The 25,914-nt window shown below is 40.5% G+C and overlaps 1 protein-coding gene across 6 annotated transcripts in view; it reads left to right on the top strand.

Moving 5' to 3' along the window:
- RPGR (retinitis pigmentosa GTPase regulator) overlaps nt 1–23,490 on the top strand; it is a 54,938-nt gene extending 31,448 nt beyond the window's left edge. For 2 of the 6 annotated variants that reach the window (XM_057310765.1, XM_044389362.3), the window contains 4 exons: nt 12,127–12,243; nt 13,678–13,735; nt 15,023–15,114; nt 22,829–23,490. In XM_057310765.1, coding sequence (XP_057166748.1) covers nt 12,127–12,243; nt 13,678–13,735; nt 15,023–15,114; nt 22,829–23,035 — 474 coding nt within the window. In that variant the 3' untranslated portion in view covers nt 23,036–23,490. Of the gene's footprint in view, nt 1–1,266; nt 3,847–12,126; nt 12,244–13,677; nt 13,736–15,022; nt 15,115–17,552; nt 18,190–22,828 lie in introns of those variants that run through there. The other 4 variants (XM_026513293.4, XM_057310759.1, XM_048213865.2 and 1 more) reach the window with 4 other exon arrangements.
- The last annotated feature ends 2,424 nt before the right edge of the window (nt 23,491–25,914 follow it).

Genomic DNA, 25,914 nt, shown 5'->3' with positions numbered 1-25,914 from the left:
CTCTGCTGCTTCTGTGCTATTTGATTGTGCTAGGGAAATAAAGACACATACATTTAGAACTCATTTCTGGCAACTGGGCCTCTGCCTCACTTTAGCGCTCTTGAAAGAATTGTGACTTTTTAAAGAATAGGACCTAGAACAAATAGAAGGAAAGCACTTCCTTTTAAACAGATATATATTTTATACTTCACATAGTCCTCTTAAGTAGAGGCCCAACCAGACTTGAATGAAAAAAAGATTTATTACAGTATTTCCATATATTAATGTTTAAATTATGCTGTTAATTTTTTTTTTTTGGCAAAAAATGACCTCTTCCTAGGCCTAGCACTCACGACAGTTTATAACACTTGATTTAGTGAGGTTTTACTCTCCACAGACCCAGATTCATCAAATATTTCAATTTATTAGCTTATAGAATTTAGGTCAACAATTTGATTTTTGCCTTATTTCGTCCAACAGGAAATAAATTGCATATTCTTAATGTATCATTCAAATCGCATTGTTTAATTTCATAGTTTTTATAAAAATCTTACATTTTACCCTAGGTATTTTTTCCACATGGTGGTTAGTTTCATGTGTGCAAGTTATTATAATTAAAGAATACAATAGATAAAAGGAAGAGGGTCAAAAATTTGAAAACTCAAAGATTTGTTTTGAAAAGAAACCTGTTAGTATGCCGATAAAAAGATTTCATGTGTAGTTTTCAGATTTTTCTTCTAGAAGTAAGCTATTCATTTTTTTCTAATATTTAACAATTCCATATTTTCATTTATTTTCTTTAATTCTGTGAATTTCACGGAATTAAAAGACCAATCAAAAGTTGACAATTAAAATAATAGGGAAGGTAGGAAAAAAAGAAACTGAACCTGACCGTATGCAAGAGAAGTGTACATTTTTTTACCAGTATTTTCCAGAATTAGTCTGGAAATGTATTCTATTTAAGACTCGATTCAGATTAAGAAAAGGGGTAGAGAAGACATACTGATGGTCCTGTGTGAGTGGTGGCAACATGAGAGCAGGTAGTGAGCATGTGTGTGTTAGATGCGGACACGTGTGCCACGTCAGAATCCGATGCACTACAGATGTAGAGAGTGGCCTCAGTTATCTCCAGCCAAAGCCAAATCTGAGCAAACTGTCTGGTAAAACTGGACATTTTTATTCTGCTAGCGAAACTTAGAGTAATGCAAAATCTTGGCAGTGTTTTGTAGTAGATAAGTTACCTTTGTCCACTAATAGTAGTATGACGATTACTTCAAAAATTTACAGAAACAAGAAACAATTGAGAAACTGAAGCAGCGTACAGCTCACTCTGAAAATGATGATAGTAAAGGATTTGCAAGTGAAGAGATGTCCAAAACAGTGAAAGAGGGGAAAGCCTATAAACAACTTTTGGCAAAAGGAATGTACGCGATGCAAGCAGCTCTGACTATGGAAGCATTTTCAGATGAGGACGTAGGTAATGACTCAGGCCAGCCTGGGCCTCGGCCTGACACCCGTGCAGAGCGCATGCAAAGAGAGCTATTTAGACGTGAAAGTAAGCATAGTATTTATCCACCTGACAGTAAGGCGATAGCAAAGGCATGTGATGGAGGCCAAAGGCAGAACGATCCAGACACAGAAGAAACAATCTCTGAGAAGGAAACTGAGCTGGCGGAAGTGGCAGGTCTGAAGGCTAGGAGACAAAGTGAAGAGAATTTAAGAAATATTAATATGTTCTTTGACAGCTTACCAAATAGAGACGTGAATATTGAGGATGAAGACAGTAAAGATTTTGTTAAGGACAGTAAGAGGAACAAGCAAGATATGATCTTTGACAGTGAAAGAGATTCTATAGAGGAGCCAGACTTGGAAGGCGAAAGTGCAAGTCAGCAAGGTACCATTGATGGCTTCGAGCAGCCCGAGTCAGTAGAATTTAGTAGTGGTGAGAAAGAGGATGACGAAGTGGAAACCGAGCAAAACTTGTGGTATAGCAGAAAATTTTTCGAACAAGGACATGTGGAAGAGATGGAACACAAAATGTCCAAATTCATGGCAAAATATGATTTTAAGTGTGACCACTTGTCAGAGATCCCCGAAGAGCAGGAAGGAGAGGAGGATTCAGAAGGAAGTGGCATAGACGAGCAAGAGGTAGAGGCAAGTGAGGAAAATGTGAAGGTGCCTGCAGGAAAACAGGAAGAAGTAGAGATCCTGTCAGCGGACCTGACAGACAGAGCAGAGGTGAGTGAAGGCAAGGGAAAGGCAGGAGGTGGAGGTGAGGGAATCCAGCGGGAGGGTAATTCAGGAGTGGAACAGAGACAAAGTGAGGAGGGGGAAGAGGAGGGAGAAAAGGGAGGAGGAGAAATGGGGGGCCTGGGTAAGGGAGAGAAGGACCTAGAAGAGGAGGAAGGCCAGGTGCAAGAGGAGGGGGAAGGAGGCCATCAGGAAGAAAGAAACAAAGGGATGGAGGAAGGGGAAGGGGAGGAGCAAAGAGATGACAATGAGAAGGAAGGGGATGGGGGGAGAGGAGGGGAAGAAGACAGGGAAGAGGAAGAGGAGGAGGAAGAAGGCAAGGAGGAGGGAGAAAGGAAAGAGGAAGAAGGACAAGAGGAAGGACAGGGAGAGAGGGAAGAAGAAGGAGAGGAGGAGGAAGGAGAGGGGGAAGGAAAGGAAGAAGAGGGGGAAGCAGAGGAGGAAGAAGAAGGAGAGGGGGGAGTGGAGGAAGAAGGAGAGGAAGAAGGGAAGAAAAGAGAAGGTGAAGGGGAGGGGGAAAGAGAGGGAGAAGCAGAGAAAGAGGAGGAAGCAGAAGAGGAAGGAGAGGGAGAAGGGGAGGAAGGAGAGGGGGAAGGGGTGGAGGAAGGAGAGTGGGAAATGGAGGAGGAAAGAGAGGGGGAAGGGAAGAAAAGAGAAGGTGAAGGGGAGGAGGAGGAAGAGGGAGAAGCAGAGAAAGGAGAGGAGGAAGCAGAGGAGGAAGGAGAGTGGGAAGGGAAGGAAGGAGAAAGTGAAGGAGAGGAAGAAGGAGAGGGGGAAGAAGAAGGAGAAGCAGTGGAAGGGGAGGAAGAAGAGGGGGAAGGAGGGGAGGAAGGAGAGGGGGAGGGAGAAGAGGAAGGAGAGGGGGAGGAAGGAGAAGGGGAGGGAGAAGAGGAAGGAGAGGGGGAGGGAGAAGAGGAAGGAGAGGGGGAGGGAGAAGAGGAAGGAGAGGGAGAAGAGGAGTTAGGGGAAGAAGAGGAAGAATGGGAGGGGAAGGGGGAAGGAGAGGGGGAAGAGGAAGGAGAGGGACAGGGGGAGGAGGAAGGAGAAGGGGAAGAAGAAGGAGAAGCAGGGGAAGGGGAAAAGGAAGAAGAGGGGGAAGCAGGAGAGGAAGGAGAGGGGGAGGGAGAAGAGGAAGGAGAGGGAGAAGATGAGGTGGTGGAGGAAGAGGAAGAATGGGAGGGTGAGGAGGAAGGAGAGGGGGAAGAGGAGGAAGGAGAGGAGGAGGAGGAAAGAGAGGAGGAGGAGAAAGAAGGGGAGGGGGAAGAGGAGGGGGAGGGGGAAGAAGCAGAGTGGGGAGTGAGGGAGAGGGAAGAGGAGGACATGGAGGAAGAAGAGGGGAAATACGAGGAGACAGGAGATGGAGAGAGTGAAAAGCAGGGAAGACCGGGTGAAGGAAAAGAGTCCAACAAAGCAAGCAAAATGAGAGGATCTGTGAAATATGACAGAGATAAGGCATATCCCCAAAAGTTGGTTACTAACACAGAGGGAAAGGGGAACAAGCGTGAGGTTCAGAGGTTCAAAATGCCAGTGCAGTCAAAACAACTTTTAGAAAATGGGCCGCTGGGTTCCAAAAAATTCTGGAATAATGTATTACCACATTATTTAGAATTGAAGTAACAGACTTTAAATTTCAAAGTTTGTCAACCTTTTTAAATTTTTAAAAATTTCAGTTTTAAATTTAACAAACGTTAAAGCTGTTGGCCGGCCCACAGTCTGAGCATCTTACATGTAATAGGCATTTAATTGCTTGTTTGCCGCAGTTACTTTATGTGTGGTACAGTACGACTGATAAAGGCGACAGAAAGCACTGGTAAATTTGGCTCCTCTTAAACTAATATTTTGTTATATTCCCCCCCCAAATTTATAAATCTGTCACTAGAAAATATCAAAAGGTCATAGCAGATAATTAACATTCTATATTCCTCATTAAAGTCAGATTTAGGAAATAAGGAGTGTACTGTAAGAATGTTGCTTTTGTATATACAAACTGGTCCCTTTAAAGATGGCACAAATCCTTCAGGGCTGTAAAAACATTTCTTATGAATTCCTTTGCTCTCTGATTATAATTTGCCTACTACATAGAATAGTTTTATAAGATGGATGGTATTGTAAAGCTAAAATGAAGAATTCACATTTTAAAGAAGTAGTGCTCTTTTTTCACCTTTTATGTGTCCTTTTTGCAACCAAGTGACAGCCGGATTCAGAGCTTAGATCTTAATGTGACGTCTTTTAGTTACTGTCTGCACAAATGGCATTATATCTCATGAAATGGAGGTGAACCTAAACATACATTCGGGAAGTGTGTAAAACTTGTAAGTATTTATTGGCCAGGCAGAGCTCCTCGTGGACTGTTTCCTCACATATAAAATGGAGCGGATTAGATGCCAGAACTATAGTCCCTCCCGACTCTCGGATTCTTTCCTGCGAACAGGCTGATTTACTCCCATCGTGTTTGTCATTTGCATAAAAGTTTTTTAAGGAAGAAAAATTGCACTTTAAAATTAGTTGAGTTTTCTCTAAATTATATATTGTTCTTTACTCTTAAAAACTTAGGAAGAGCTTTAATGTCTCTTGTCTTCTATCATTCTGTATTTCTAAACTATAACTTCTGAGCTTTAACTGTACTATCAGAATCCTCATTCCCAGCGTCTATTATGTACCCTCTGCGTGTTCTTCATTGCCTATTCTGTAATTCTGTTTGTTGCTTGTCAGAATGTTTCAAGTAAAATAAAATGTAAACGTCTGCAGTAATCGTTTGTGGAAAGAGAAACTAACATTAGGTATTGAATTTTCGAGAGGCTAGATTTCTATTAGCGTAAATTCGATCTTCCCTTAAAATTTTCAGTATTTAACATACAGCTAGATCGTTTGATTGCTCTTTATTCACAGCTTCCTTTTCAACTGATTTCCCACCCCAGTCCCTTCCATATCTTGGGCATGAGGGATTTCTTATACTTTTAGCAAGGAGGATCTCCATGGTAAACGTCCTGTGAATTTCGTGTAGTCGGATCCTTTGCACATTTGATTCTCTGTGAGAAAGAATATGAGGGGAGACACTAGAGGAAACTCTAGGAGCAACCGTAGATTTTGTTTTAGCTGCAGGGATCTCGGGTCGCTTCCCCTAACTAACCAAGCACGCTAATTTGGCATTGCAGGGTTCTACCAAATTCTACCACATTCAGTGAGTGTCAGTGAAATGGAATTGGTACTTTGATAAAGTGTGGGCACTGTGTTGTTAATGCTAGGGCCCAACATGGTTATTTTAAAAGTTGACTTAAAATGATTAACTGAGATGAATGATAGAATGGAGTTCATAAAGAAAAAGCCTTCAGGGAGAAAAGAAACAATAACCCTCAAGTTGTTAATGTCAAAGGTGAGACCTCCCCAGCCAGAAGTACTGAAATGGTGTTCTGAACATGTGCCCGCCTCAGTATTTGAACTGGTGTAGAGAGCCACTTTTAAACAGCATTTCCTACCCATTTCTTCACATTTCCCTGGCCAAAAAAAGTGTTGTGTGCTCTTTTCGAGGCGGTAGCTCGGGCAGGCATAGTGTTCTGGTCAGGAGCACCAGGCCTCGTCATTTTGAGATGTGAATTAGTACTTGGGTCAACAGATTGGAATAACTGGTTCCCTTTTTATTGTCCCCATCTGCCGGTTGGTTAAGCTTTTATTGTAGTTTCTCACTGGTTATTACTGAGGCCGGTGTGAGGTGTGTGTAGAATCCGTTGAGTTACAGTTTCAAATGAGGACTCTGGCAGAAAAATATTTTCCGGTGAGCTACAAAGGAGTGTCACAGAGACATTGGCTGCTGCCGAAAGCCGCCCTTGAGGTGAGTGCAATGAAATGTTTTCTGTAATTTCATCATAGAGGTAAACTTGCGCTACACATAGATAAAATGCTACCATAGAGGAGGGTGCTGTAATTCCTTCTTCCTTCATTCCTTCCGTTGTACCTGACCTGTCACTTAATATTTCGTACATACCATTCATTCAACAAATAGGCGGGTACCAAGCACCCAAAAGGGAATGTAAGCTTTCCCAAATCAGGGAGAGCTCAAGAAATGAGGGCTGCGTACAGTCAGACATTAGGTAGGTACAGATGTCTTGAAAGAACAGCAGGTAAAAGGAGTTCCCGTGGCCCCGACTTGAACTATGGCTTAACAATGCCCTTTCGTTACCTGACCTTCCTCCCCGCCGCCTTCCGTGTTCTTTTTAGCCAGGGCTACCCGAAGATAAAAATACGATCTGAAAACAAATCTATGGCTGTCCTTCATGAAGTCCCTTAATTAAGAAGACGACAGTGGTTTTATGCCTTGAGTATGCCGAGAGTAAGATACAGTTCCTGATCTCAGGGAACTCTCGGCTGTTTCTATCAGCTGACCAGAAACCTTACCCATATAATAGAGCATTTCAGGAGTGGTACTACAGCAGCCACAGAGACAGGCTAGGAAAGGGCTTCCGGGGAGCACTGGGGAAATGTCAACTGAGTCGTGAGAAGTAAAAGCTAACCATGCAAGCAGCAGAGGCAGGGCTTTCCCGGTTGATGGGAGTCATGAGAGTATTTCAGTGTGACTGCAACTTAGAGTACCTTTTGGTTCGGGATAGAGAGGCAAAGCACCGTATGTGTTTGTGAAAGAAATTAAACAGCAAGAGTAAGGTGATCACACTTGGGCTTTTGTAACGGTCTGGCAGCAATATGGAGAGTGGGTTGGAGAGCAACAAGACCAGAGCCAGAGGTGCCAGTTAGAAGGCAGCTCGAGGAGAGCAGGCAGAGACAGAAGAAGGGACTAGGACAGTGTGGACAGAGAGTTGGGGACATGTGTTCTCGAGAGCTTTAGGGATAGAATTGGAGGGCTTAGTAAAGAGATGTAACCTGGGGGGAGGGAAAAGACCAAGCTTTTCTTGCGTCTGTGTGAAGAACCTGGTGGAGAGGGTTCCAGTGGCCAAGGCTGAGAACAGAGGAGTAGGCGCGGGTTTAGGAGCCTGCTTGGGGCTTGTGGATCCAGATGTTCAGGGGACAGGTACATATCTGGGCCTGGAGCTCCGGGGAGATTGCTGGGTATCGCCAGCTTTTCTGGGTTGTTAAAACCGTGGAGTTGAGTGAGAGGCAGCTCTCACAGTATGAGAAGAGGAGAACTGAAGACAGAGTTTGAGGAAACCTCAGTAGGTAATGGGAAGGTTGAGAAAGGGAAGTCTGAGAAGGAGGTGGGGTAGGGACACTTTCTAGGCAAGAGAGGTGCCGCCCAAGCCAAGGAAGGCGTGGTGACGGGCTGCAGAGAGGTCTGGAGAGGCCCGGCAGAAGGCTGGCCAGAGCCCACATGGCCAGCAAAGGGTGCTGCAGGAAGCCCACCTTAGAGTCAGGGCCTCTGGTGCCCTGGGATAAAAACACCTGAGACTTGCCCTTGCTATGACTATATACAAGGATACGTACACACAGGGTGTTGTCGAAGTGAGCTTATCAACAGTGCTCTCAGTTTCAGCATGTAGAGGGGACAACTCTGAGGGCAGCTGTTCTGGTCTTCACATATTTGAGCAGAGCTGGGCACTGGCGCCCAGGAGGCCTGGATTCAAACCCCAGCCTTTCACGGATTAGCTGTGTGGACACCTGGAAAAGCTTTTCTTTTTTTTTTAACCTGACTCTTACTTATTTGTTTTTTATAAAGGGAGGGGTCTTTGGATAGTTTAGTTAACACACGAAACATGTTAGGGGTACTCAGCAAATGTAACCTGTGTCCCTCTAATTATCCCCTCTGACCACATCAAGTCAGATGCGAAACTACCCTCCGGAATCCCCAGGTCACTGACATGTGCGTGAGTCTAGCCTGTGAACCTGATGTTTAACTACAACATAGCTACTCCCCCTCAAATTGGTAGATGTGTGGGAACGAAGTAAGTAACCATAATGATAACCCCCTTAAATACGGGGTGGAGCGAAAGTGCACGCCATATGTGGGTCCAGTACTGCCTCTCAACGTTTGAAGCATATTGAAAGGCTGATGGTATGGGACAACAAACTTCCCCGTGTCCTAATGTTTTTATCAAAATAGATTAAAAAATAACTCACACATAAAGAGTAAAACTGCCTATCAGCAAGAAGTTCTGTTTCTCAGCATCATAGCCACTTTTGCAGGCCTGCTTGGTCAGAGTCAAACTGGAATGGATTTGGTGGCAAAAATACCAGATTAGGAGGGACTGGTGCATAGAAAGGAGAAGAAGATTAGAGGTTACAAGTGACATTAAGTTATAAGTTCGAGGTGACATTAGAAGGCAATTATTTGGAGGTCAAACTGGGAGCCCTTAGTTGCAACCTGGCTTGCAGACTCACTTTGGTATACACAGTGATTTTTGCAACATTTGAATCCGTTGCCAACATTGAAATACTGGGAAACTTTATACTGTAACAGTGTTTTCCAGGCTGGACTTGGCCCTGAGGCAGCACTGGCCCCCAGTGCAGCCAAGGCGCCCCTCCACTTCGCTGTCGTCCTAGGCTGCTCCTGACGGCCCTGCCTTCTTCCCATGCTTGCTCTAGCTGCTGGGCTCCTGGCAGAGAGTAAAGGGCGCTGTGCAAGAGGGGAGAACAAATAAGCAAACACTTTAAATCAACTGTTTTCTAGTGATAAGATCTGGGACATTACAGCCAAAAGGTGTCCGAGCATCTTGTTTTTTGATGGTCCTCAGTGTATACTAGGGAGTCTTAAAGTCACTTATATTTGAATACAGATGCGCATTGTTTGCTTGCATTGTTTTCTCTGTAAATAATCTTTTTAATTTTGATACAAACCCTCCAAGGTAGGTATTGCTGTTGTCGTTTTCCCATTTTACAGAGAGACTGTAAAGTAATATTATGAGGCACCTTGCTCAGGCTGTGACTGATGGTGCAAAGCTTGGAAAGCAGTACTTCGGTCTCTGTATTCAATGTCCTTCCCACTCTCTCCTGCCTCAGTGAGTTCTAGGATAGTATAAACATGAACTTCCCTGTTAACCCTTCTTACCCTAAAAAACCTTGAAATTGAGATTTTAAACGTTGAGGTATCTCAAATTGAGAATTGTAGCACAAAATTTTACACTTTATAGTCCCTTTTAAAAACTTGTTTACAACTATTGAAATATAATACATCTAGAAAAGAGTGTATCTTGTGCGTGTATAGCTCAGTGGATTTTCCACAAAGTGAACACGCCCACGCAGTCAACACCCAGGTCAAGGTAGGGCACTCCCCAGGGGCTTCCCTTCAAACCCTCTTCCAGGTATTTCCCGTCCACCCCCCCCCCCCGGGTGACCGCGATGCCAATTTCTGAGAGCAACCTCTCGTTTTTCAAGTATGCAATGTAGTCGTATTCTCAAGCAAACTGAAACCTCAAGAATGTTTGGTCTCTTGATATTTCCCATAAGAAACGTGGCCCTGGGCCAGACCCAAGACTGCAGCTCCCTGTGCTATGCTTGACCGGTGAGACAACGGTCCCTTTGTGAGAGCCAGGCTCATTCACTTCGTTCTGTGGTTCCAACACAAGATGTGTTTCCATTGACCATTCTAGACTACTTAACGTCTTATGTGGTTCTGGTGCCAAGAATGTATTTAAACTTTGCCCTTTCTCTTTGTAAAATGACAGTATTCTGCCAATCTCTCCTAAATTGTTTCGGTTTGAAGGTAAGTACTGTGATTTAAAGTAGTTGTCCAGATGTGACTAGATTAATTCTAAATGTGCTTATGTGCAAAGTTCTACAATTGATGTGATTTCTAGTGAAAATGTTTTCTAAGAGCTTTCTCAAATTTAGAAAATGATACCATTCCAGCAGTTATTCATTGTTACTGATTTTCGTAAAGTTTTAAGTAAATTTATAGGTCATTATAAAAAGAGATGGGTGTTTTGGTTATTCCTAAAATAAGATAAAATGTCATGTTCCTTTTTATCATAGCACGATATTGTCCTATGATTACATTAATATCTTAGTTAACTAGCACGATTGGAGTTGACCCAGGTGGTAAAGTAGCAGAATTCTCCAAGAGAAGAGGATTTTGCTGGAACACAGCTCACTGACCCCTCCCTATGGGAGACAGACTGACAGAGTCTGAAATTCTCTGTTTTGGGAACACTGTTCTTTCCAATTGGCCTTCGTTTATATACATTCATGAATACATCTATCTATCAGCCATAAATCTTAAATCTAGTAATCTTGCTTCCCATTCCCCTCCAGAGTAGTCTCTGATCATTTTACTTTCTCATATATGCCTCTGGCTAGGTATAATATACAATATAAGTCACTTAGAGGGGAAATTATGCAGAAAAAAAAGAAAGCTTTAGAAATTATTGGTAAATGGTAACTACCTCATAGTTAACCCTACCCAACCTAAACGTGCAGCTATCTACCCTGGTACCCTGATTTCCTCTCTTGCATTCCCTTCCTGCATGCACTGCCTCATGACCTTTGCTTAACCTAAGTCAAGCCCTCCCAGCGTAACTGCCGAAACTCTTAAATCTCCAGGCTTCACTTCTGGATTGCTTGTCCTTAGTGAAAATGCTATTAAGGCACACCCTTGGTGCTATTGGCCTGAGGATGCCACTTACATCTGTTACAAAGGTGTGAAATATAAACGTATCCTCTCCCTAGCCTGAACTCTTTTGCCAGAAGAAGGGTGAGTTAATTATGAGAGGTATTATTGTCAAACCACCCACTAAAGATTCTTTTGGGTGTCCAGCTCATCCTTAGCCAAACAGCAACTAGGAAGGTGACCATGAGAAGCTAGTTACTGTGTTGAAGGGATATAAAGGGTGTATATTGTGTGAAGCAAGTACGGCCGAGGTGAACTTTGTAAAAACATTCTTCAGGGGAGTAAAGGACACTAATTACTTACTTTCTCACCTATTTTAGGGGCCACTAGTGAAGAGCAAAAATGAAAAGCATAAGAAAAAAAGTCCAATAAGGAGCCTGATCTCTTAATGACAAAAAATAAGCAGTATTCCACCCAAAACATGAAACTGCAAAAAAAAAAAAAATCTCAGGATAGAATAAAGACTATAACTGGGGCGCCTGGGTGGCGCAGTCATTAAGCGTCTGCCTTCGGCTCAGGGCGTGATCCCGGCGTTCTGGGATCGACCCCACATCAGGCTCCTCTGCTGGGAGCCTGCTTCTTCCTCTCCCACTTCCCCTGCTTGTGTTCCCTCTCTCGCTGGCTGTCTCTCTCTGTCAGATAAATAAATAAAATCTTTAAAAAAAAGAATAAAGACTATAACTAATATTTTCTGCCTATACTTAGTAGTACATGATTTACTCTATTAAATCCATAGACAGGCTGTCTTCTAATTTGGATTAGTTGGGCAGGAGCCAGATAGACTTAAGTTCTGCCTCTGGTTTTCCCTCTGCTTTAAATAACCAAGAGCAAACCATTTAAACTGCCTGTGTCCCTTTATCTTCTTCCTAGAATGTAAGTAATTATACTTAGTTCTTTCTCATGAGTATCAGTGAATTGTACTTCTGAAGTGATTTTAAATCCCTATGTTTTGGAAAATGAACATAATATATAGATATGATTATGTTATAATGCTACAGTAGAAAGCTTTTTAACTTCTCTAAAGTTAAAAGCATTCTTTTGAGACAGCTCAGAAAGCATATTTAATTTTTTTCCGTTTTAACCTTGCAGTAGACACTAATAGAATTTTGGGAATCCTAGTCATTGAAAATGTTGAAATAGATCAATGTGCAGAAAAGCCTTGGTAATATAGTAACTCGATATGCACGATAGGTTATGCAGCATTTTATTTCTTTGCCTTCAGTATTTGAATTCATATTCTATGTGTTCTTTGAGATGGTATAAATTATTTATGACCGCAATATCAAATCTGTTTTTTTTTTTACAAAAAGAAAATCTTATCTCTTCCCTGATTATCAATTTCGACACAGGATCACGAATTTTCGGAAGATGAAGAACTAGAGGACCTGGATGAGGAAATTGATGAATATCCGGAAGGCAAGAAGAACATACCAGTGGATGAAGCCAATGACAACTCAGTTGAAAAGGTATTGATTGACACCACCAAAAAGGTATGATGATATGTGCTTAAATCCTGAGATCCTGTCTAAGAGCGGTCATATGGGTTCCGTGGTTCCTGCAGAGGGCAGACTCCACCTTCCTTTGGGAGCAGAAATACTCTGAATAATATGGCTCGTGTGCTGTAGGAAAAGCTTTGGCAGATTTATGAATCAGGCACACTTTGTTTCTAACATCCTTTCCACACTTCTTGGTAGCGTTCTGTTTCCCACTTGAGTGGAAATGAACTGATACGGGCCAGTACAATATACTGTTGAGAAATTAACTGAGAAGTTCAGCACTGGGTCCTTGAAATGATGAAATTAGAAAGTTAGGAGCCCTATACTGTGGCAGAAATGGGGCGAGTGTGTGCACATAAATACATGTGTATATGTACATGTATGTGGACACATGAAAGCTGTTCACAGCAGTGTTTGAGGCTGGGATCAGTTCTGTGTAGATGTGGTGAGGAAGAAAGGAATTAAAGGAGGAAAAGGAGGAGCTATTACTGAGGAAGAGGAAGTCATCCTAAAAGTGGAGCTAGGAATTCCAGAAACATCTCTTCCATTTGGCAGTTTTGTCCAAGAGGGACACTGCTAGAAGACAGTTGGTGGGTTTGAAATCATTCATTTGCTAGCGCTGCTCTGGGTTAATTTCACAGCTGTGGAATTCAGAAACCCAAACTGAATGACACTATGTCAATTCATTTTCATTTTCAGTTTTTGTACCTCTTGCACAGAGCACTGAGTTAATCATACCTTCTTGTCGATAAATCACTTGCATCTTTGGTCTATGCAAGGCTCCTCTTTATTTAAATTGATTCCCTTTTAGTTCTCCTTTTCCATAACACAGCCAACCACTGAAACATGTTTGTCCTTTTATTTGAATGTGTACTTGTAAACCTGTGTTGTTTCATGTGCATGTATTTTTAATTTACAAAATGGGGATGTGCTATCAAGATCATTTTCTTCCTTAATTTCTTTCTGAAGACTCTCTCCTCTCACTGAGAAGAAAAAAAAAGTTTCTAGCAGTTAGTGTTTTCTTTCAGAAGGAGGGAAAGATTTATAAGGAATATTTATGAGTTCCAGTTTGGGTGGTCCCTGAAATTCTTTAATATAGAATTCTTAAAACTTCAGTTTGACAGTGTAAAATGTTGAGCCAATTCATATACCAGCTAACGTTCCTGAATCTTCTTTGAGTCGAATTCTTAAATCATACAACTTTTTGGAATGAAAAAACTTGAAGCTAGAAGGGACATTAGCAGTCACTCAGCATCTGAGGCAAAAGCCCAGCACGAAGCAGTAGTCACGTGTTTATGTTGTTGGCTAGAGGCTGACTCCAGAGCCCTTGCCTAAAACCTAGATGACATTTTCCGGCCCATCACAATTATGTTTTTTATTATATTGTTTCTTTATTGTTTATAGGACAAGAAAACCAACCAAGAGGAACGGGCTATTTGTGAATACAATGAAAATCCAAAAGGTGTGAACACATTTGACTTCAAAAGGCCAGATACCTTCACATACACACATGCGTGCATGCATACGTCCGCACGCGTGTGCTACACTTGAAGCATTAGAGCTTGCACACATGTATTCTATTTCCTACTCTGTACTGTCACGTGAGCCTCACAACAAGCGATGAAATACGTGACACAGGCATACTTGTTCTCATTAATCACCACCACAGCTTCATATAAAATATTCACATCGCTCACGGCCACTCACGTATCAGTGTTAAGTGGTTCAGGACAGCCTTTTCTCTGCCTTTTTTTTTTCTTTTCAACCAGTGGTATTCAGTTGGGCTTTTGTCCCACATCTCAATTTACATCTCTGGTGGGCATTGCAAGACCCCATTGCTAAAGACCAGGCTGGCCTGGAGCCAAGGCTGGACATCCCATTATTTCCCCCAGGGCTCAGACCTGTGTCTTTGATCTTATCGTGGACATTTAAGACAGGTCCTTTCCCAGGCCTAGCTGTTGGTGTCAGAGAACAGGTGCCACAGAATAGAGGGGACTATGATTACCCTTGAGACCTACATTTTCTACAGCCAAATCATCTGGGGTTTTTTTGCTGTACAACCCTCATATTATGTTTCCATACCATCACATCAAAGTGTGCTTTTTGCTGTGTTCTCATTAAAAATAACCATTCATAGTAGTAGATATCTGAACTTAGGCAGGAGGAGGAATAGTTCCCTTCATACTTTTTTCCTTCTAACTTCAACAGAGTAGTAAGTTTTAGAATATTTTAAGCAAAATGTTAATTATTTATTATCTGTAAGTATTCTTAACAACTAATTAAAAGTAAGATGTAAGTTGATAATATAAAATTATAAGAATGCATATGCTTCATGAGTATACTTTAAAGATTATTATTCAGTTATATAACATGTGGATCCGTTCAAAACATCAAAAAGTAACATGTCCATTTGAGTACAAAGAATTTAATTATAACTAAGTTAATTCAAAAGGGTAATTTATATTTTACGGAAGTCTTTCCCAACACTTACTGTTACCTTTGTAGCTGCGTTTGGGTACTGGTCATGCAAACATCTCCAGCATTGGTCAGGTCATTCTGGGCTTTTTGTCTTAACTCGGCCTTTTAGGAACTATGCAGTGTAGACCTTGTCTACTGCTCCAGTGGTGGTAGTACGCTCTCTTTAGTATGACCCCATAAGTCAGGCTTGATAGAGTTGCACTGAGGGCATCAGGACTTCTCTTTTTCTCATTACTTAGAAAAACATATTTCTAAATATATTCTGTTGTAGGAAACATGCATGACCGTGCAAGGAGCAGTGCTTCAGAAGTCCTGGAAGATAGTGAATCAACATCAAGTAAAGACATCAAAAAATCAAAGAAGGTAAGTGAAATTTATTTTTCATTTTAGTGTTAAGACCAAAGTATCGAATTGCTACTTTTACTTTTCGTATAGTGATGCACATAATTTACCTCCCTAATATGAGCTTTTATGGTCCCAAAACATGTGAAGAATCTCAAGTGATGTTTCACATTTTAACATAACTATTTATTTACTGGACTTTAGATGGAGTCAGGTTGCCCTGCCAGAACTTAATAGCATGTTCCTTTCAATAATCCCATTTACGCTGCTTCAACTTACAGGAGAAGGTACACAAAAGAACTTTCTGCTTAAATTATAAGAGTATAATCATCATAAGAGTCTAGAAGAAAGTAAGGCAAAACCAAGAAACAAGATGAATGCAAAAATAGGGATGTCCATGCTTAGGAAGAGAGACCACGCGCTACGTCAGCCTTTCCTGCCGAATACCTGTTTTGGAGTTGTTAATAGTCTGAGAGATACGTTTCTTCTTCTTGGAAGTTACTCTTTCCATTTCCAGGAGAACTTTCTGTAATCATGAGAGGACATTTCCAGGTAGAAGTGTTAGGAGGAAATGTGGAGGAAAAGATCAATGAAAGGCCTTGTTAATTCCTATTCAGCCTTCAGGTTTTGGCTTAAAGTAGTTATTTCTACCTAGAGGCCTTTTGTGACCAGCTGCACTTAGATAAATTATGTCCCATTACTATTCTGTCATGTAACACCCTTTTCTCATCCTTCTTTGTATTTATTGTAATTGGCAATTTCATAGCGAAGTGTACATTTATTTGCTTTATGACTCTCTCTCTCCACTGGCTTTCAGCTCTATGGGACAGAAACTATTTTCTGTTTTGCTTTCCAATGGATCCTTAGCAGGTAGCACAGCCCCTGGTACATGGGCCATGGTAAATGCTTAGTAAATATTTCTGGTTGATGATGAGCTATAAAACATAAGGAGGTAAGAAAGAGGACAGGAGAGGGTAAAACCAGGACCAGCCTTTAGAGTAGTAAACAGCCTGTCTTCAGCGACTCTGAAATTCCTTTTAGAATTACTTCAGAAATTTCAAGCTAAAATTTTGGCACAGGTCCCCCGTTGTTATCTTTCACTAAAAATTACTTCGTGAGTATTCTTATCTTTATTAAAAAATGCCTTTATGTTTAGAGATATCTGTGACCTGGCTCGAAAGGTACTCTCAGAATTACTCTCCTTAGAATTATAACATGTATCATTAAGTGTTAGGAACAGATTCTCTGTCTAGTAGAAAAGAACTTTTAACAGATACTCTACTATGCTTCATAGCGATCCTACGAAGACTTTCTTCCAATTATAAGAGCTTAGGGAAAGACTCTGGAAAAGAAAGTCATATATGAGGGAGGGAGATGAAAAGTAAAGGAGTCAGGAGACAGAAGAACCTAAGAGGAAAAAATGAAGGGAAGCAGAAGAAGAAAAAATTCAAAACATAACTCAGAGCGAAGGAAAACGCGTGTTCTAGAACACATGATCAAGTTTCGGGGCTTTTTCAGGCTGTCCAGTTTTTAGCATAGTGTTGCCCATCAGTGAGAGGACTTGGATCCACAGGACTAGGAGAGAGGGCTGAGCCAGGGGAGAAATGCCATGTGGGAAGCAGAGTGGCATGCTCCAGTAAGAGCAGGCCAGGCAGGGGCCCAAGCACTGGCCCAGTGGACAGGACAAAGGTGAGGTCAGGCCAGGATACAGCAGGCTGCAGGTGCCAGGCTGAAGAATGTGGTCTTAAACTGGGATTCTGCTCAAATTCCCAATTATATCTAATGGGAAAATGTACTTCAGTAAATGTACATGTCCTTGTGTTATTCTACATATTTTAAAAAGGAAATAGATGATTTAGGTGAGATTTTCTTTTAGTCAATCCCACACGACCTTTTTTAATCTCGAGTGTTTCTAAACTATTTATACCATCCAAGCCAAACAAATCAAACTGTTTTTAAGGCTTGGAAAGTAAATGATGCATTAACTCATATCAAAAGAAACATGTTTGAGATTTTTCATTCTCATCCCCCCACCCCCTGGGTATTTAGACAGACACTGCAAAGATAATCCCCCCCAAAAAAAGAAAAGAAAGAGTTGTACTCTTGGCATCTGCAAAACAGAATTCACCACTGAATTTTGTTTTGGTGATTTTAAATGTTTCAGATAGACAGATTAGGACCTATGCTTTTAACTGGCGGCGGCCATCTTTTTGGTAGGTGATTATTATATCTAGAAATTACCAAATACTACTTTTCCAAACAGTAGCCACTGCCGATTATTTGGACCCACAGTTAGCCACTGGGAAGAATGTGGCATTGGCTTCATTTCTACCTAAGGTAGCTAATGAAAAAAAGTAATAAACTTTTTAGCTATTAAAAATAATTTCTATACATTATAGAGTTAGTTTATTCATGTATTTATTTAGCATATACTAATCAGTTATCTCTTAATGTGCCAGGCACAAGGCCAGAGACTGCAGATACAGAGGTTAAAGATCCAGTGCCTTCCCTCAGAAACTAGCTGCAACATGGCAGACTCCCTGGATAGTTCCCCATGCCAGTTCACAGTCAATAGATTTTTTATTCACTGTCACTACCATAAATAAAAGACGCTGAGATGAGCATGTCTCCACCAAAAAAGTATGCTTGTGAATTCTTGCCTTTCCTAGTTTCTACCTTTTCTCTGACGGTGTGCTTTGTCCCCACTGCAAGCTACAGATGAGCGCGCTCGCCTCAAGTACGCTGTTAGCTAGGCTCTCGTGTGAGGACAGTTTGAGGTAGATGATGCCTACGGTCTTCTGTCATTCGCTGTGTTTTTCCCAAGCTTAAAACCTCAGACAGTCTCTCTCAGGTCACCCAATAATGACTCCCCTGCTTTTTAAAAAGAGCTTTATTGAGGTATAATTGACATATAATAAATGACACATATTGAAAGTCTGTAGTTTGATTACTTGTGACATATGCATACACCTGTGAAACCATAATCACCCGAGAGTAAACAGTGCCATGATTGGCAGAGGTTTCTTTGTGCCTGTTTGTGATCCCTGTCGTTTCCCCCTGCCCCCCTGCTATCCTCAGCAAACCACTGGTCTTCCTCCTATCATAATACGTTATTTTGTAAGTTCTAGATTTTTATATAAGTGAAATCCTACACTATCTACTCTTTTTGTTTGGCTTCCTTTGTTCAGCATAATTGTTCTGAAATCCATCCGTGCATGTATCAATAGTTCATTCCTTTATATTGCTGAGTAGTATTCTGAGTTAATTTTTTATATGGTGAGGGTATGAATTGAAGTTCTTTTTTTTTTTATATAGACATCGATTGTTCTGGCACCATGTGTTGAAAAAAGACTGCCTTTTCTCTACTGAATTGCCTTCACAGAAATCAGTTAACTTTTCCATGTGTGGGCACATTTCTGGAGTCTGTATTCTGTTCCTACAATCTGTTTATCTTGTGCCAGTCCCATATTATCTTGATTACTGCACCTTCATAAGTCTTGAAATCAGGAAGTGTTACTCCGTCAACTTTGTTATTTTTCAAACTTGTTTAGGCTATTCTAGGCCCTTTGCATTTCCATATGAATTTTTAAAATCAGTTTGTCAATTACTGGGGAAAAATGCCTGCTGGGATGTTGATTAGGATTGCTTGGAACCTACAGATGAATTTGGGAAGAATTAACATCTTAACAATATTAAGTCTCCTAACTCATGAAGATTTTTCTCCATTTATGGAAGTCTTATATTTTTCTTAGCAATGTTTGTAGTTTTTAGTGTACAGGTCTTGCACGGATTTCGTCAGGTTTATTTTATGTCTTCTGTTTTTTATTCCCTGATTAACTGGTTAGAAGTTTATCAGTTTTATTGATCTTTTCAAAGAACTAGTTTTTGGTTTCATCAATTTTTCTGTATTGTTTTATATTTTATGTGCACTCAAATCTTTATTATTTCCTTTCTTCTACTTTCTTTGGGTTAATTTGCTCTTCTTTTTCTAGTTTCTTAACATGGAAGTTGAGATCACTGATTTGAGACTTTTCTTATTTTTTAATACAGGCTTTTTGTGCTATAAATTTTCTCTGAAGTACTTGATATGTTGTGTTTTCATTTTTATTCAGTTCAAAATATTTTCTGATTTCTTCTTTGACTCATGGGTTATTTAATTTCAACATACTTGGGTATTTTCCGTTGCAGTTTCTGATATTAATTTCTAATTTAATTACATTGTGATTGGAAAACATACTTAGGATGACCTGAGTCCTTTTAAATTTATTGAGACCTGTTTTATGGCCCAGAATCAGGTCTGTCTCGGTTAGTGTTCCATGTGCACTTGAGAAGGTTGAGAAGCATGCTGTTGTTGGGTAGAGTGTCATATCAATGTCAGTTGCATCAAGTTGGTTGATATTGTTAAGTATTTACTATCCTTCCTGATTTTCTGTCTACTTGTAGTATCTATTATTGAGAGAGGGTATTAAAATCCCTAAATACAATTGTGGATTTTTCTATTTCTCCTTGTACTTCTATTAGTTTTTGCTTTATGTATTTTAAAGCTCTTATTAGGTTCTGTAACATTTAGGATTGTTATAGTCTCTTAATTGACCCCTTTATCATGAAATGACTTCTTTATCCCTGATAAAATTTGCTCTGAAATCTGCTTGGTCTGATATTACATAGCCACTCTAGCTTTCTTTTTATTAGAGTTATCATGTTATATCTCTTTCCATCCTTTTACTTTTAACTCATTTGTGATTTTATATTTGAAGTGCATTTGATTTAGGCAGCATGTAGATGGGTTTTGCTTTTTTATCTAACCCGAAAATCCCTGTCTTTTAATTGGAGCATTTAGCCCATTTATATTTAACCTGATCATTAATGCAGTTACCTTTAAGTCTATCATCTTACTATTTGTATTCTTCCCTTCCCTATCTCTAAAAAGATGCTGAAGTTTACCTGTTATTAATAGAGCTGTACTAGCTTTCCTTTGGTTAGCACTTTGATACATCTTTCTTCAGTCTTTTACTTGTGTTTTAGATGAGTCTCTTGTAAAGGGCCTATAAGCTGGATTTTGCCTTTAAATTTTTTAGCATACATACCTAAAATCTAAAGCTAGTTAATGTTCCTGTCTTTTCCCCAAATAATACCAAGATCTTAGAAGAGTTTTTCTCTCCTATCACCGCTTCCTTCCCATTTCAAATGTTATTGTATCCCATATTTTAGTTTTTTGGCCTCACCAGTCAAACGTTACTATTTTTTGTTATACCATTTTCTTCCTCACTGTTCTGTTTTACATCTCAGATATCCTTCTTGGGGTTCTTTTTCTTCTCCCTGAAGAAATCCTTTGGAAGTTCCTGTCATAGATTTCTTTTTGTAGTTAACTTTTTTAGTTTCTGTTCACTTGCAAATGAATGATCATATGGCTGGTTGGCAGTTATTTTCTTTTGATATCTGCTCCCATTGTTCCTATTAAGAAATTTGCTTTAGTATAATTGCTGATAACTTCGTATATCATTTCTCCCTGCCTGGTTTTTTACATTGTTTATCTTTGATGTACTTCAGTTCACTATGAGATGCCTGGGTGGGAATTTTTTTGCTTTAACTTTCTTCTAATTCATTATGACTCTTGAATCTGAGAATTCAAGTTATTCATCATTTTAAGAAAATTATCATCCATTATATCTTTGAATATTTCCTCTTTCCTCTTTGGAATTCCCATACAAAACTTTTCATTCTTTTGTCCGTGTCTTTCAGTGTTACTTTCCCGTTGTCCATGTCTAAGTAATATTTTGGGGGAATTTCAGAGCTTTCATATCTCAGAGCTCTTTGATTCCATAGTTTCCTTACAGCTGGGACTAATCTTTTCAACCCACCTATTGCGTTTTTATTTCAGTGATTATATTTTTCACATTTCAAAATGAAATTCTATCTTGATTCTTTTTCAGATCAATCATTTTTAAAAGCTAGTATCTTGTTTTGTGCTCATGTTTTTTTATTCTAGTCCTTTAAATAATTTAAGCATACTTATTTTATATTGTATATTTAGTTATTCCAATGTCAGACATCCTTAGGAATCTAAATCTGTTTGTTGCTTTGGTTAACTTGCTAGTACTATCTTGTTTCCTTATGTGTTTTGAAATTCGGATTGTGAGTTCATGTTCAACTGGGACTTTTTGTGGAACCCCTTTAAGACTTACATTAAGGCAAATCCATCCATAGAGAATTTGTATTAGCCTCTGTTAGCTCCCCTGGGTCTTACCATTCCAGTACCGCTTTCAGTTAACTTCTCAGTTAGGGCTTTCCCACCTATACCACCAGTAAAGTAAATGGGAACCTCAGCCTCTCATTAGGAAAACATGGTTCTCCTTCACTCAAAGCCTAAACCAGGAGAGCCATGTTATTCTGTCATCTCCCAATGTTTGTAGGTGGGCTTACATTAAGGGCATAGTTCTTGGAGGGTCCCTACTTTGTGGAGGGGTCTCAGTTCCAAGTGTCCACATTTTGTGAGATCAAATATACGTTAACAGAATGAGTCTAAGTTGTGAGATCAATAAATTCCATTTCATTGCTCCCTCACCTCTGAGGTTTCCTGCTCCCTCTTCATTTTTTGGCCCATGGGGATCTCCCTTCATTTTGTTTTGTCAACTTACTTACACATTATGAAATTATGTTTTTTGCACTTACTCAGCATTTCTTGGTATTTTGTAGTAGCAGAATTTTTCAAGATATGGATTCCTCCACAGTAGCAGAAACGAAACAGGAGTTCCCCCATCTTAGTCCACAGACCCTTTTTGTAGCCTCTGACTTTTTGGGTCGCCACTTTTCACTTTAGTTCCTCCGTTCTTTAAGACTAAAGGCCAGCTATTATTCACATCATTTTGGTTTCCAAAGAAGCCAAGTCCTCACCTGTTTTTTGTTTTTGGCATCTTGTCAAAACCAATGTATGTGTTATCACTCTTCAGAAATCTTATTTTCTCTGGCCACATCCTCAAAGGGCTTAAATCCCATGAGACTTTTCCATTGCCGTCTTCCTCAATTTCTTCTGTATTTGCCTTATTGGGCACTCCCTTCTTGATACATTTTCCTCCCTCAATCCTGAGGTGCCTCTCTTTCCTGATCTTGTTTCTACAAAGCTCTGTCCCCAGTGCTGGCTCCTCTTCCTCTGCCTGCATCTCACACTTGGCTCTTCCTCAGTCTCTTTTCTTCTGTTCTCCTTTCTGCCTGCCTGCCGTCCCTGGATTGTGGCGTCGACTCTCCTCCCTCTGGCTGTTGTCTGCCTATGCATAGCCTTGGCAGCAGATCCATATACCCACCTGCCCACTCAGACCCCTGGGGCTCCCAAATGCATCATCTGGCGGCGCTAACATTTTGCCAGAGGTTCTGATCTGTAGGAATGGGAAGTATGTCCTCCTCCAGAATGTCCTGGTTTTCATCTTTTTTTCTCTCAACGACACAACAAACTGAAATACTCAATTTGCTCTTTAAAGAAAAATGATAATGTATTACCAAGGCACTGACAGTGTTGAAAGTTAAACCCTGAAAGGTCTCATTTCAGGGAGGAATCATGATTGCCATTGGTAAAAGAAGAGGCGGAAGGACACTGAGAATGTACATCTGTACACATGGTGCCCCGTAAAGATGTGATGGAATAATGTTAAGACTAGTTGAAAATTATACCCCCTAAATACTATTAAGTGACTATTCACTTACTGAAATGAATTCTTTGTGTGTGTGGGTTTTTTTCTAGATTTTCCTCTTTAAAAGGATGTCATTGACGAGTCAGAAAAGTATGCAGAGTAATAATGAGCCACTCCCAGAGATAAAACCAATAGGAGATCAAATAGCTTTTAAAAGCAGTAAGAAAGATGCCAACCAGAACCACATGGGGCAAAATCATCAGGATACTTCACCCCCAAATATGGAGAGAAGGTCAAAATCTTGTATAATACTATAAATATATATTTATGTTTCCGTGGTCACCAAGCACATTGTAATTTATACTTGAAAACATTATGACTTCTGAAGGAAAGTTTCTGATAACAAACTTCTAAAGATATAAGTTAATAATAAGTTTTATTTGGTTTGACTGTTACGACCAGTTTTGGTATTTATTTATGCTAATATTTTTGACAAACAATTTCAAAATATGCGTATCTCAAACTCTCCTTCAAGTGTTGTGGCCTTAACTGTTCAGTGTTGCAATAAAATATATATTTTTATATGTGAAGTTTAAATTAAAACATTTCATAGTTTTTACTAAACAACTTCTTTATAACTTCATAAGGCAATATTTACAATCTCATGACACTGTGACGGTTTTTAATGTATTTGCAATTTTAAAGAACTGAGTCAAAATTGTTTTTAATGAACATTTTAATAAACTATATCTGGTCGTTTCCACTGTTTAAATGTATGAGTCTGAATAAAATGTAGAGGTACTTGGAGTTCTCTATCAGTTGACAGAATGGGGGCCAGAAAAATCTGTTTATGTTTAAAATATTGTGAGACACAAACCTCATTTACCTCCGAGTAGGGAAAATATCAGGGCCACTGTGTAAACAGTACGTCTTCATGGAGAAACTGTCGAAATTTCTTTGCCTCCCACACTTTTCTTTAGGGAGGCGACGTGGCACGGAAACAGGTCAGATTCTGTGGGCTGATCTGGAGTGTTTCACCTGCCACCGGTCGCCACCGTAGCACAGCCAAACGGAGCCGGGCTTGCTCGCTCCAGCTGTCTGTGGCACTGGCCGTGATGAGCAAGGTTGGCTCCATCACACAGTGCTCTGCCACAGGGAATAAGGAGGGTAAAGCTGTTATGTCTCCTCAGGCAGAAACATTGCTGCCCCATGCTCACAGGTACCGGTCATTCAGTGGAGCAAGCCACCTTCATTTTCACCATTATAGCTCCTAACACACGTATTCTTCAATCACCGTGGCCATTGCCCCATTTGAGGACAGGAAAAGAAACTCCATTCTTGTGTTTCACGCAAGGGGGTGTTAGTCTAGAGGAGATATGATCTTGAAGTCTTACAAAATAGTTTCCTGTGTGAATATTACCTTGAGGGGGACTTTAATTTTGCTGTTGCCGTTATAGTAGTAGTACAGTATTACAGAATACCTTGCCGAAATGTAAGCTATAGGAGCCAAGTGGAAATGCAGCTCGCAGATAGTACTGAGACATGCCAGTTGTGGTAGGCAGAATTCTAAGATGGCCCCCATGGTTCCCGTCGGTGGGTATGCCTGCCCTGAATACTCCTTTCCCCTTGAGTATCAGCAGGAGCAGTGAGGATGATGAAATACCACTCTTTTGCTTAGGTTCCATTACATGGGAAAGGTGAGACATTTTGCAGATGTAATTAAAATTCCAAATCAGTTAACTTCTAAGCAAAAGGGAAATAATCCTAGATGGGTCTGACCTAATCAGGTGAGCCCTTTCAAAGAGGCTCTAGAGGTCAGACATGGAAGAAGTCAGAGCAATTCAGAGTAGTTGAGATGCTCTCCTTTTGGCTTTGAAGAAGCGCAAACTGCCCTATTACAGAGAGGGCCATGCCCAGGGAATTGTGGGAAACCTCTAGGATGTGCGGGCCTCGGTCCTCCAACTGCAAGGCACTGAATTCTGCAAATAACGAGTGAGGCTGGAAGAGGAACCCAATCCTCAGATTAAACCATAGCTCTGGCTAACACCTTGACTGCAGACTTGTGAGGCCCCAAGCAGAGGACGCAGGCTCAGCACTGCCCACGCTTCTGACCCATGAAAATTACGAGATAATAAATATATGTAGTTTTAATCCACTAAGTTTATGATAATTTGTTATGTAGCGATAGAAACTAATAGCACTCTTATTCTGACGAAAGGCCTTTCCGTATGGTGGCTTCCTCCATCAGACACAGCAAAAGAGTTAATGGGGGCTGCTAGCAAGACAGGGATCACAGTCTTAGGTAGCATAATCATGGAAGTGGTATTTTGTCCCCTTCGACACATTCTGTTGGTTAGAAGCGAGTCACAGGGTCTACTCATACTCAGGATGACAGCGTGGAGACCAGGAGGTAAGGGTCATGGGGGCCATCTTAGAGCCTACCCACCATACCAGTCGTTGGGCTGATTACTGAAAAGAATGGGACAGGTTACAGACCAGAGAAAGGGTGCAGTCAGAGCACTTGGAAGAGGTGGACATGAGACAGGCATAACAAACGGACGGGGTCCCCCTGCTTTCTCAGAGGCCTCAAGGCAGATCAGACTTAAATAAGGTGGTTGGTAGAGAATATCAACACCAAGAGTCAATTTTAGTAGTATGAGTAAATACTTAAAAAAAAACTGCATAAAAGCACTGTAAAGTTGTCTGCCCATGGGCTGTAAATGCTTGTGTTACATTTGTTTCCTAAACACAGTTTCATACCTGGCTTTTACTTTGAAGAAATACTAACCGAGCACTTCCTATGTGGTAGATATCATGCCGGAAACTAAGAACAGAGTCACAGTTACAGGGGGGTACAAGGAAGCAAATGGGGAATGACTGCATTCTCAACTGGAGCTCTTAGGGCAACTGAAAAACCTGAGTTTCCTAACTGGATGGAAAGGAGATTAGTGGACACTAAACTTAAACAAAAAACAAACTCTTAAAAAGAAGCCAGAAAAGATCATTGATAGAATGGAATAGAATGATCAATTTATACTAGTTTCAAAAATAAAAGGATTTCTATTTTCTGATAACCTTAGCTTTAATAGAAAGTGGAATGATTTATCTTAATCCCCAAACTATTCATCTTCATTATCTTTTCTGTGAATTCCCCTCTCCTTTATATAATAAATTTGCTTTGGCCATTTTTACTGAC

This window comes from Ursus arctos, chromosome X (assembly GCF_023065955.2).
Source record: "Ursus arctos isolate Adak ecotype North America chromosome X, UrsArc2.0, whole genome shotgun sequence".
In the NCBI taxonomy this organism is placed as follows: Eukaryota; Metazoa; Chordata; class Mammalia; order Carnivora; family Ursidae; genus Ursus; species Ursus arctos.
Note: the sequence above shows the minus strand (reverse complement) of the source record. Positions and strands in the feature narration are given on the sequence as shown.